General features: G+C 34.3%; 1 protein-coding gene across 1 annotated transcript in view; it reads right to left on the bottom strand.

Moving 5' to 3' along the window:
- syt6a (synaptotagmin VIa) overlaps window positions 1-13,389 on the bottom strand; it is a 98,419-nt gene that overhangs the window by 15,165 nt on the left and 69,865 nt on the right. Inside the window, exons 3-4 of the mRNA XM_056449613.1 lie at window positions 12,731-13,112; window positions 5,923-6,481 (exon numbers count right to left, since the gene is read on the bottom strand). Coding sequence (XP_056305588.1) covers window positions 5,923-6,481; window positions 12,731-13,112 — 941 coding nt within the window. The remainder of the gene's footprint in view (window positions 1-5,922; window positions 6,482-12,730; window positions 13,113-13,389) is intronic.

Genomic DNA, 13,389 nt, shown 5'->3' with positions numbered 1-13,389 from the left:
TCTATTATATAGGCTAATCATTGCATTGGTGTTGATTATGCATCATTATTAACCTTTTTATTTTCACATAAAAACATCTTGCTTAATCATCTTGCTAGTCACTTTGCTATAGTTTCCCAGACATTGTTAGAAGTTATTTATTGGTTTTTGAAGATGCGGTTTGGCATTTTGACTATGAAGGTTGGGTTTAATAAGTCTGTGACTCTGTATCGAAATCTAAAGGAGTACTGTGTGGACAGATATAGCCACAGCGACCAATTAACTGTTGTGACCCTTCAAGCCACATGCACTACTCTCCTGTGCATCACTCCCGCAAACCATTAATTAAACGTCAACACCACAAAACAATCCAGCCTTTCCCCAGAGCATGAGCTCCATCATTTTCCTCACAATTGATCCAAGCATGTCTGGTTTCTTTTAAATCTATTGAGACAAAACAACTGTGCACAGCAAACTGTTGAAATGCAATGCTTTGGGAAAATGCCATTTTTAGACTTGATCACAGTCCAGTTTTCCTGAAAAGTAAGCGTGTGCAATGCTAAGGCGAAGTTAGCCATCTTACAGTGCTGGAGTTAGCGTGTTAGCGTCATCCTCTGAGCTCTGATAAGACTGGTGTAAATATTAATCACTTTAAATGAGCTCAGTAAGCCTCTCTCTGACGGATATATCCCTTGACTCCCCTACTTGTGGCTTAATGTCTCTCTAGCCCTCTAAGGTGATTATTTGCAGGTTGTGGTTAAGCATCATGTAGGGACTTTTTAAAGTGGATTGATGGATGGGCAAAATGCAAGCTTGACATTAAAAAATTGTGTAAAATGCCTAAGGAAAGTATTTGACTTGTAAAGTAAGAAGACTTGAGTAAACAGATACATTACTGTAGAACCCAACAGTCAACTTTATCAAATGAAATGAGCGTAGTTAACTCAAAATTGACTGAAAGTTACTTCTACTTATTTAAAAAAAGAGTTTTAAACTCGGTGTTGAAGTTAATGAGTTAATTAAATACCACATTACTTCAACTTAAATGGAGTAAGTTCACAGTACTCATATAGATTAGTTTTTTAACTCAAATGGTTTTTGCAATTGGTTTTCTCAAAATGTTTGAGTTGCCTAAACTTATTGGGTTTTACAGTACTCAGTTGGTTTGAGATCTCTTCATTTATTGGGTTTTACTGTGCTCAAATTGATTCATTTACTCAAATAGATTAAGTTCACAGTACTCATTAGGATTAGTTTTTGAATTTAAATGGTTTGTTGCAGTCGGTTTCCTCAAATGGTTTCAGTTACCTTAACTTTTTGGGTTTTACAGCATGAATATTATTGAGTGAACATTGTCATCGAATAAACTAAATAAAATGCTACGTTTTCCTCAGAGAAGTCAGATAACGTGGATTTACTATAAAAAACATTTACCATGATTTTATTACAGTGTATTTGAAGTGTAGGATGTTTAGCAAAATAGTGCAAGCATGTTTTTACGATTGTTAGCAAATTTTTACTATAAACTAGCATGCCGCTAGTCTGTTTTTCTAAACAAAAACAATGCTTCTTACGCAAATTCGCATGATGCTAATGTTCTGTTATTATTTTAACATGTCATTAGCATGTCTCTTGCATAGTTACCATCATTTTAACATAATGAATTTTAACATGAATAATGTTCCTAACATGAAAAAGCATGTACTTTGCATGTTTCTAACATGAATTTCTACACAGATGGAGTATTATTATCATGCTTTTAGCACATTGCTAACATGTTTTAAAATCTACTGTAACTTCTCAGAACCTGTTGGCTATTTGGCTATTTCTCAACCAGGATTTGAACTGGTGATTCTGGGGGGTCACGGGACAATGACTATTAGAATTACTATATTTTAACCATAACCCACAGAAGATAAAAATAGTAGTTTTTAATAGTAAAAAAACAACAACATGCAAATGAAAAGCCATCAGCCTTTCAATTATTTTTTTCAATGGATTGGTGTGTTTACATTATATTAACAACATAGCTGTTGTCAGCTGCAGCAAATTGAGTTTATAGCATCAGGACAAACTTTCTGACACCTTTATGGCAATCAAATAATTGTCCACCAGTCACTATAGGCTGAGGTTAATACTAAATTAAACAAATTAATAAATGACTATAAAAATGATATGGTTGTTAGACTGTTGCACTTTTTTGTGTTGTCAATATGCTCATTTTTATACAAGCCTATTGGTGTGTGCACAAAATTTGTATATTTATAATGACCTCTGAGGAATTTGGAGGTCGTGAGACACTGGCATTGTTATTTTAGGCGTTGCGGGCTGAAAAGTTTGGGAACCCCTGTTTTAGAAAGAGAGCTTTAAATCACAGAGCTCTTAAATGTTTCTTACTCTCTCAAAAATAAATCAACTTCTACGACTTGCTTACTATAGTAAAGCTTATTTTTGAGAGAGTAAGAAACATTTTAGCAATGTTAATAATATTTTTAAACAAATATTTAATTTGTCGTTATCATGCTTTAACTATAATACAGTAACTATGCTTTTGATTTTATTAGTATTAAAACCATGATTATTTTTACACATTAGCGAACGAGATTTGGCATATTTCTAGCACTGGAACAAATACTCAAACCACGTAATTAACTGACAGCATTATGATGCAGTTTTTTTCCCCTCGCACATAAAGCTTTTGTATAGCTTTAACAGATTTTAATATAGCATATAATCAAAATAAATCACTTTTTAAAACTATTTATGGAGCTTTTCATAAATCTTGCGCTTGAAAATCAATATCACTTTGCGTTGTATAAAACAGATCCTGGCAATCACAGCCTTTTGTGTTCAAATGTGTGAAAAAAGGCCATAATGCATGTATAATAGGACTTGACGGTGAGTAAACGATGATCGAATTCTCATTTTTAGGTTAACAACCCCTTTTGATAGTTCTGAAAGGATGTGCCCGGTGTTCGTGATTCAAATCTCCAGCCAAGTGCAATAGGATGTGTGCTTTTGTTGAAGGGGCAGCCGGCCTCCTGCCATGAAAGCAATAACCACAGGTTTATTGAATTGCTCCTCTGCGAATGGCTGTAAATCTCGAAAACAGAGAGAAATAGGACTCATCGAGGAGCAGTTGGGGTTCATCTAGCCTGCTGTTATGACCTGATCAACTAGCCTCAGATGACCTCACTACCTGTGCTTGGAGGCTACTTAATGTGCTGTGATCGGCAGCACTTCTTATTAGTGGCCGTTATATAAATTAGCCAATTATTCTGTCCACACATATACAATCAGCATGTGTCAGTCATCTTCAGGTGACAATTACCTGTGTGTTAATGAGAGAATTTACCTCAGCTCTCTTTAATTTTGCTGTCCTGGTGATAGCCAGTGTATAGCACACAACGTGTTGAATGTAGTGACAGTATTTTAAAAGACAATAATGTCAATGTCAATTATGCAACAATGGCCTTGTTATGTAGAGTCAATGGATTTTCTAATCTACACAGAACACAAACTGACTGAGCAGTGCAATATTGAGAGTACTTGATGAGGTTTCACGATTCTTCCTTCTCTTAGCAACCAAAATTCAACTATTCATTTATAATGTTGCAGGTGATGATTATTTAGCAGGCTTGATGTCCCAGTTTTACTATATGTTCTAGTAAGTTTCATATATTTGAGGCTATACAGAGTAGCTACACTGTAAAAAGCTATGTGCGGCTCGCTTACTTATGCACTATTCTACGCCAATTTGTAGTATAAAGAGTGTAAGTAGTGTGTTCACACTGAAAACTCTAAAAAGAGTAAGTGCACTTTCAATACCTGGATGATGCACTTATTCAACAAGTAAACTAAAGTGTGGAATAATGGACACTTCACGCACTAAATGGCCACTGCTTAGCTCACGGACTGGAAGGGGCGCTCATGTTGGATTACTTTACTTATTTTGGATTATGAAAGCAGTATTCTCCTACGAGAGTGATTATACCGCCTCCCGATGATGAATGAGGTTAAACTCATGGCAGGTAATTTATTTTACTAATTTGGTAACCGTTAAACATTATCTGGGAAACGGTTAGAATTTCCGCTTAATAAAAAAAGGTTAGTGTTCATTTGGGACGACATAGTACATATACTATGCTGCAGTGTGTAAGTACATAAGTACATAGTGTACCATTTGGGATGCAGTTTATTAGTTTATTTAATTTTAGTTAATTTATTCAAAGAAGAGAGTAAACCCATTCCCCTGAAATTATAAGGTAAATGAACAACGTCGATATGTCGACAATTATGAAAATTTAGTCAACTTAACAGTAATAATGGGTTTACTCATTATTTTATAGTCAAGTCAAAATTCCGCTTTTAAGGCAACAGGTTTAACTCACTTTTTACAGTGTATAAATGTCTCTTATGCTTACCAAAGCTACATTCCCTCAATCACAAATAAAGGTTTTAATATCTAATGTAATTTAATCTTGTTATGGCACAGCTCAAAAAACAAACAAAAAACTTTACTGAAACAAAATTTTGTCTTTACTGAAACTTTTGATCGAATGTAATGTGTCCTTATAACGGAATAAATTTGTTCCACCAAAATAATAATAACAATAATAATAATAATAATAATAATAATAATAATAATAATAATAATAATAATAATAATAATAATAAAAATAATAATAATAATAATAATAATAAATAGATATATATTTCGTGAAGTCTTATGTTGTAATTTATTCTGATGTTCTTTCCTATTTGTCTGGTTTCAGATTAGATCATTTGGTGCTTCTTTATGTTCACTCATTGACTACATTTACATGGACATCACTAATCAAATTATTTACCTTAATCTGAATAAGACAATAATATGATTTAGGCACTTACATGAGTTGCTTTTTGAATGTTCCTTTCATGATCCCATTTTACATGTTATAGCACATAATTCGATTAATGCCATTGCATCACTGCGCTATCCACATAATTTTGTCCACTTTAACCGCAGTTTGGCACTTTCAATATCATTCAGGAACATTTCATGCATGCTGGCCATGAAAAACGAGAAATTGGAAGCAAGTATGACCTGCTGGAGTAGTGTTGTTTTAATGAAATTTAATTCCCCTTGTCGTCAGGTCCGTCACTGACTCAGTAGGTGCTGAAAAAATTGTGTCAAACAGCTGTGTGTGTATAGACTCTCCTGTTGCAAAATGCGGTGAATATCCCACACCACGCTAATAGTTTGATTAACATGTTTACATGTCTGTACAGCACTTCAATAATGTGACTAAAATTGGCATACTGCACATGTCTTAATCCGATTTCTGTTAAATTAGATTATGACTTTAGTTGGATTAAATAAATGAAAAAAAAAAAAAAAAAAAAAAAAAAAAAAAAAAAAAAATCGCTGTTTATGTGGTCGACTCTTAATCAGAGTATTGTTCTATTCATATTAAAATATTCTATTCTGTTCTATTCATATTCATGATAAACTGATTACTTTATTATGTTCACCTGGGTCTTGTTTGGTTCCTTATTTTGCGTATTTATGGGTAATTTTGGACTTTTGGACTCTCAAGATTTGTTTTTGTCTCAAACGTGGATGATATCAATTAAATACCCCAAAGTCAGCTCGCACAATGATAAAACAACAATCACTGTTGCACAACCCTACTAAATAAATTAGCAAAGTGTGACAGTTTCTAAAGATGTCTCAGATGTCAGATGTGTCAACCCAAAATTTTGAAACAGTATTAAATTTAAATCTACAATCTAAATATACCTTAAGGAAAACTTCTGATGTAAGATGTTATGTTAACTGACATATTCTATCAATACATGATCGACAAATATCTGAGCATCATAAAAAAGCAGCTTTAAAAGCATCTGACTCAGGCTTTGGCAAGCACATCAAGAGGACTGAGAGCAGCAAGGTTTTCTTACAGAGGTAGCATACTGAATGTCTCTCCAGATGGACGTCTCCCTCGAGAGATCAGACACTTCAAACAGATTGTCCAGAATGACCTCTCCGATCATATCATGCCGAGAGAAGCGGTCGAAGTCAAAAACGCTGAGATGGAGCTTCCTGACTGCCAGCTCGTCGTACGGCACTGGAAACTGGAAAGACTCATCAAACGTAGGGTTGAGTGTTTTTCTGTGGACTCGCGTCTGGAACTTCTGCTTTCGGTCGGGCAGCAGGTAGATTTTAACATACGGGTCAGAGCTGCCACAGAGATCCTTGGCTGGTAGATCAAACGCTTTGAGGATCTTGACTAGTAGCATCTCGTTCTCATAGTCGTAGCGAAGGGAGAAGTTGATCTTGCCACAGTTTTTCCCGCCTTTGCTGTTGGCGGACTCGTCGTTTTCTGTGGTCATCTGTTTGTAGAGTTCAGGCTTGATGCGGCCGATGCTGGTCGGCTGCTCGTCCACATCGTAGTCGTCCCCCAGGTCCAGACTGCTTACCTGCATCTGACGGGGAAGGTGGCGTTTGAAGGAGCTATGCCTGGAAAAATGAGATAACAAAGAGAGAGACACATGAGGGATTTGACTGCTGTTTGGAAAGAGTTGAACTGAAAACTGAACAACAGCCCAAGGCAAGGTGTGTAAGCATGGGCCAAAAAAAGAGAACTGAAAATATTTCTCAGGGTTACAATAGTTTGGTGAAGCTACTGTAAAACCAAAGTAAAATTTTTTATAAAAAAAAAAAAAAAAAAATATATATATATATATATATATATATATATTATATATATATATATATATATATATATATATATATATATATATATATATATATATATATATATATATATATATATATATATATAAAATGCTATATATCAGTTCCTCCAGGATTTTGCGGTTGCTGAATTTATTACAAAATCAAGCAAACTCAGCAAAATTTTGCATATCTCGCATTTTTTCTGAAATGCCGCAGATTTCCCGCAAATTTGGGGTCTAGACACTTTCTATGATGTCATCACGACACTGATTCACGGCCTTGTATTTCTACTGAACACTTCTTTTACTTTTTTTTTTTTTTTTTATCTGTGCAATGATTCAGTAGATTTTGACCTTTGAGCTGATGTGCAGACACAATTTATACAGATGGATACAAGATTGTTTTTTAACATGCAGTATCCTTTAACAATAGTGTAACTGCATATGATTAATGCATTTGGTTGCATTTTTTTCATGATGTACTGTTGACATGCTGTTAATTGAATGCATTGTTTGCATTCTTATGTTTATGGCTTCATGCATTGTTGGCATGCTCTAAAGTGGACAAATAGCTTCAAGCTATGAAAGCTAAGAAAGATTCTTGTAAAAGAAACTTGTGGGCACTTTAAATTTTTATTCATTCATTCTTTTTTTTTTTCAGATTAGTCCCTTTATTAATCCAGGGTCGCTACAGCGGAATGAACCGCCAATTTATCCAGCATATGTTTTACGCAGCGGATGTCCTTCTAGCCACAATCCAACACTGGGAAACACCCATACTCTCTTGCATTCACACACATACACTACGGCCAATTTAGCCTCCTCAATTCACCTGTAGCGCATGTCTCTGCTTAACTGACCCAGCCGGGGCTCAAACCCGCGACCTTCTTGCTGTGAGGCGATCGTGCTACACACTGCCCCACTGTGACGCCCCACTTTTAAATTTACTTTATTATTTTTATTTGTTTCATTATTAATATGTTAATGAGTTTAATTATTATTTGGTTACATATGAAATATTGAAATTAAGTGTTATTTTATAAGTTACAGTCTCCAGTGTAGAGGTCTAGAAGTAATAAAAAAAAATATATATATATATATGTAATAAAGACTTTTATCTGTGGTATTTTTTTACAGCAAATACAATGCAAATTTTATATGCAAAATAACGCTGCAAATTTTATGAAAAGGTGCTGCAAAATTTGTCATTTAAGGTCGCAAAAATCAGAAAAAAGTCCCGCTAAATCTCAGCATAATTAAGTAAACCCTATTTTAAAAATAAATATTTTTATCCATTTCTCAGTGAATATAGGCAATGTATTTTGGTGCATTTAAACAAAACAGATTCATTAAACAGATATATTTATTAAAATTATATTTTAGTCACCAAACATATTTAGAAATTGAAAGATAATACAAATAAATTCAAGTAACATATTGCAAAAAAAAATTACAATCTACAAAATTTCAACTAAATTTTTCAAATGTTTTGCTTCTCTTGATTTTTCCTCTTTTTAAAATTTGTTTTTAATATTTTTCTATACCATAAATTTGAGTGTACTAGTTTTTGGACCGTTATTTTGTTAGATAAGCTCCAGATTCAGCCTCAGTACTGACTAATCTAATGTATACCTGTAATGACTAATGTATATGTAATCTTAAAAATGTGAATTTAAAATTTGTGAGGGGTGTACTTATATATGCTGAGCACTGTATATATGAATAACAAACTCTAACATAAAAACAAAAATATTACTATTATTACTATTAATAATAATAAAAATAATAATAATGAAATAATAAAAATTACATAGAATTATTAATTGACTGCATTGTTTTTCCAGTGAAGACTAACTTTAATGCTATGTACAGGATGAAAGATAGCAAGTAGTTTTCGTTTATTATGTAACAGTTTCTCTCAAACGGAGACTAATAATAGTTAATTAATTCAATTGCATATTATTTAATGAGAATAAAGGCACCTTTTCCTAGTCAAGCTGACCTTTGGCAGTGCTCTATAACTTGAAGCCAGTGAAGTGAAGCCAAATTATAAAGCTATATTAAAAACATTGCTTCTTAACATTAACATTTTAAGTAGACGAGTGCTGTGCCATTGAACTACCCTAAATGAATTCAGTATGTATGTGCAGCACTTGCTTTTTCCAGAGATTACGAAGCAGCTAAACATGAAAAAACTGCCCTGGAGTGACATTATTGAATGCATAACATAACACAGCAGTCTCAGATGAAACGCTTCACCGTCCTCTAAAAAAATATGCATCATCAGCAATATATTTTTCATTTAAATGTTGTTTAAATGAGGAGTGCGGCTCTCCTGTTGGCGTCAGTGTTCATCTACTGTGTAATGTCTTCAGGAGATTATATTTATTGGCTGTTTGTGATTGATGATGCCTTTTGAGTCGAACTGGAATAACCACAGTGCAGATGTAGTAATGCAGGAAGGTGGTCTGACAGTGTGATTCATAGTCTGCATTGCCTTCAGGTGTGTACAGTTCTGCATGTGACTAATGAAATGTGTGTGTGTGTGTGTGTGTGTGTGTGTGTGTGTGTGCGCGTGTGTGCGTGTGTGTGTGTGTGTGTGTGTGTGTGTGTGTGTGTGTGTGTGTGTGTGTGTGTGCGTGCGTGCGTGCGTGTTTGTGATGAAGAGGGAGTAAGAGTAAATGGATGGCAGACAAAGGAAGAAAAAGTATAATTGTACATATTTCCCATATTTCCCATAAAGACACATATTTCGTTTTGGGAAATAAACAACTAGATAAATAAATTAATTAATAAGTTAACAAATGAATAAATTAATAAATTAATAAAGGTGACGCAGTGGCGCAGTATGTAGTGCTGTCGCCTCACAGCAAGACGGTTGCTGGTTCGAGCCTTGGCTGGGTCAGTTGGCGTTTCTGTGTGGAGTTTGCATGTTCTCCCTGCGTTCACCTGGGTTTCCTCCGGGTGCTCCGGTTTCTCCCACAATCCAAAGACTTGTGGTACAGGTGAAATGTGCTGGATAAGTTGGCGGTTCATTCCACTGAGGCAACCCAGGATTAATAATGGGACTAAGCCGAAAAGAAAATGAATGAATGAATGAATTATTATTATTAAACGGCAATGCTTTTTTTTTATTAATAATAAAAAAAACTTTAGCATCATATGAATTTTACAAATGAATGCTTAAGACAATAATAATAATAGTAATAATGATAATAATTATTATTTGCTATTTATTATTAATATATATAATATTATAATTATTATTAATATTATCATTATTATTATTACTGAACTGCAATTATGTTTATGTATTGATAATAATAATAAAAAATGTAAGCATTAAATGAATTTTACAAATGAATGCTTAAGACAACAACAACAACAATAATAATAACAACAATAACAATAATAATAGTGATGTTACGAGTAGTTGTATTGTGTGTGTCTCTCTCTCTCTCTTACTCTCTTTTACTATTGATCTATTGCAGGTACAGTGGATTCTATTCGCAGGTGCAGCAGATCGTGATTGGTGCTTGGATTGACAGGGCCATATTTAAACACCAGAATACCTGGATTCCTCAGCTCCCCACTCTCTGTTGCCCCACGTGTTATTCTCTGTGGAGATATTGATAATTATTCTCTGAAAAATTTGTGTTTGTTGTTGATATCTCTTTGTTGGCATATTGTGGGAAGCCGATGTCAAGTTGTAAATTCTAACAGGAGAAACACAGTTTTCTGTCTCTCTGTCTAATGTTTGGAGCCTGGTAGTGAGGTTGATGCCTTGGTTTATTACTTTCGTTTTTCTTTTGTGTTGTTAGTAGAGAGGTACGTTTAGTGTATTTTATTTTTAATCTACTTTCCAGGTAAGTTTTCTCTACTTGTTTATTATCATTTATTTTTTTGTCTTTGACCCCTCCTTATTTTCTGTAAATAAATAATCTTTCTTGGTAATTCTCAGAATTTTGTGTTTGGTTTTTGATACCTTGGGGAGTGAGAGCACAGGGGTGCCAGGGATTATGTTTTTAATCCCTGTTTTCTTGTTAGGTTTTTTGGTTTAATTTCTTTTTGATTATGGATTTTTTATTTATTTCGTAACAATGATAATAAACTTTGGTTTAAATAGTTCCTTTAAAAACAGTTTCTCAAAGCACTGAACGCTGTGCAAACAATACAATGAATTAATATAAAGTCAACGAGTTTTAAGTTGTAAAAAAATATCTTCAAGTGAACTTTGAAAGTATCATAATTCTTAATAATTCTTAATTCTTTAAGCTTAAGTCATTCCAAGAATTGTGTTTTTAATTATTCAAAATATCCATCCTAAGTTTACTATGAGAATGGCAATAGTAGCACTATATCTATACAGTCAGAAATTTGCCTGTTTGTTGATTGGTGTGATAAGAATTTGTTAATAAGAAGAAGAGATTGTATTTGACCCAAAATGCACTGTACAGACCATCGTCAAGCGGTTGTACATGACCTTCCTATTACACAGTCACAGACCTATACAGTAAGTATTTGGCCATTTGCATAGTTCATTTACTTGAAAACACACAGAATGAGTTTGCTCTCGTCTACACCATTGTATTTTTTATATAGATTACGTCTCAATAGAGTAAACAATAATCTTATGCTGTTGTTTTATAAAGCCGTTTAAGAAAGTATTGTTAGCTATGGCATCACAGTGTGGTTTGGCAAAATATAAGCATAGTTTAAGTCCAAGACGACGCACCTGTTGTTGACAAAATGAAATTGGCTGGGCATGACAAACATTTTGACCATTAGATTTTAAATGGGAATTGTGTCCTCAATCAGACAGAAAGAATCCATCTTGTTTTTTGTATTTACAGTATGAACTGCTTCCCTCTGACAAAAGATATAGAGTGCCGAGGTGTAGGTTAAATCCATACAAGAATACTTTTTAAATTGTTATTGCTGTTTGTTTATTGTGTCTACAGCAACCTGTTGTCCATAACAAATGTTCTTTCGAGGACTACTACTACTACTACTACTACTACTACTACTACTAATAATAATAATAATAATAATAATAATAATAATTTATCAGCATAAATGACTTTTGAAAAATTATGAGATTCTGAAGACTGGAGTAATAATGCTTAATCTTAAGCTTTGCATCACAAGAAAATATACATTTTACAATAAATTAAATTAGAATGCAAACATTTTAACCTGAAATAAAATTTTAATGTACTGCTGTATTTTTTTCAAGTAATAAACTAGTCATGCTGAACTTAAAGTGATAATTCACCAAGAATGAAAATTCTGTCCTCTGTCATTTACTCACCCTTTACTTGCTCCAAACTAATAAGCGTGTTTTGGGTTCTGTTGAACACATAAGAAGATATTCTGAAGAATGTTGGACACCTGTAACCACTGACATCCAAAGTAAGAAAAATAAATAATATGGAAGTCAATGATTACCAGTTTCGAACATTGTACAATATGTACATCATCTTTTGTTTGCAACAGAACAAAAAAACGAAAACAGGTTTGGAACAAGTGAGGGGTAAGACAGAATTTTCAAAAGACCCTTTTCACATTTTCGGGTTTCTCAGTAGCAGAAGGCGTCATGGTTGGGTAAACTTACTACAAATCATTTTTTACAATCCTATTTGCTGAAATAAAAAAAATATTTTAAAAAATCCTCAAGGGTGTTATCAAGACTTTCAGAAAAATGAAAAAAATTATGTGAGACTGATGACGGCAGCCAGAGGAGAGAATAACATCAAGTTTATTCTCAGCCCCATAGAAGCTGCATTAAAAACACCTTGAATTTGACGTAAAGCAGATATAATACATTCATAAAAACATATAAACGTTCATTAGTTTAAAAAAAAATCTAAATATTAAAAACTTTCAAGGATTTAAGAATATGATGACCGTTAAACGTGTCATAACAGTCTTGTGAAAAGGGTCCATTTGGGAGAACTATCCTTCAAGTGATTTCATCCAAATAAACTAAAAAAAAAAGTGGTGGATGCTTTTTTGTTGTTGTCAACGTTACCTGGTGGATGAGGCAGGCTCTGTGGTCTGCCTCTGCATGCGCTGTGTCCTCCTCAGAAAGTGTTCCCTCATGGAGAGCTGCACCTCGGCCGGGATGTCTGGAGACGTGTGGCTGATTTTAACAGCTGCTTCCAGGAAGCCCATGGACGCCATCGGGTACTTCTCCTTCTCCGTCGCCATAGCCTCGGACGGCTGAGGACTGGGCAGAACAGACGGGATGTGAGGCGAGGGGCAGTCGTCTGGAGCGAGGGCAGCAGAGCTGGACGACAGGGCTTTATTCCTCCAGGGGATCCAGCAGAGCTTCCAGGAGCCGAATGAGGCGAGCAGCAGCAGTGCCAGGACACACACGATTATCACACCCACCGGCAGGCCAACAGAGACGTCTGTGATGCAACACACAATATGGACAAACAGATGGACACAACACAGACAAACAGACAGAGAAGTGCATTAGTTTAGTAGGGTCAATTGAGTGATGACTTTTGGTGTAGCTTTATTTTAATGATACACTTTAGACGTTCTTTTGACTATGGCTGAGCGATATGACAAAAATTCATTTCACAATAGCGATACAAATCATAATAAAGTAATTATTATGCAAATTCAATCAATTAACACTTAATTTACATTGATAATATGGAAAGGACTTTTCTTTTTTTA

This window comes from Danio aesculapii, chromosome 23 (genome assembly GCF_903798145.1).
Source record: "Danio aesculapii chromosome 23, fDanAes4.1, whole genome shotgun sequence".
Taxonomy (NCBI): Eukaryota; Metazoa; Chordata; class Actinopteri; order Cypriniformes; family Danionidae; genus Danio; species Danio aesculapii.
The sequence above is the reverse complement of the archived record's forward strand: the minus strand, read 5'-3'. Positions and strand labels throughout refer to the sequence as shown.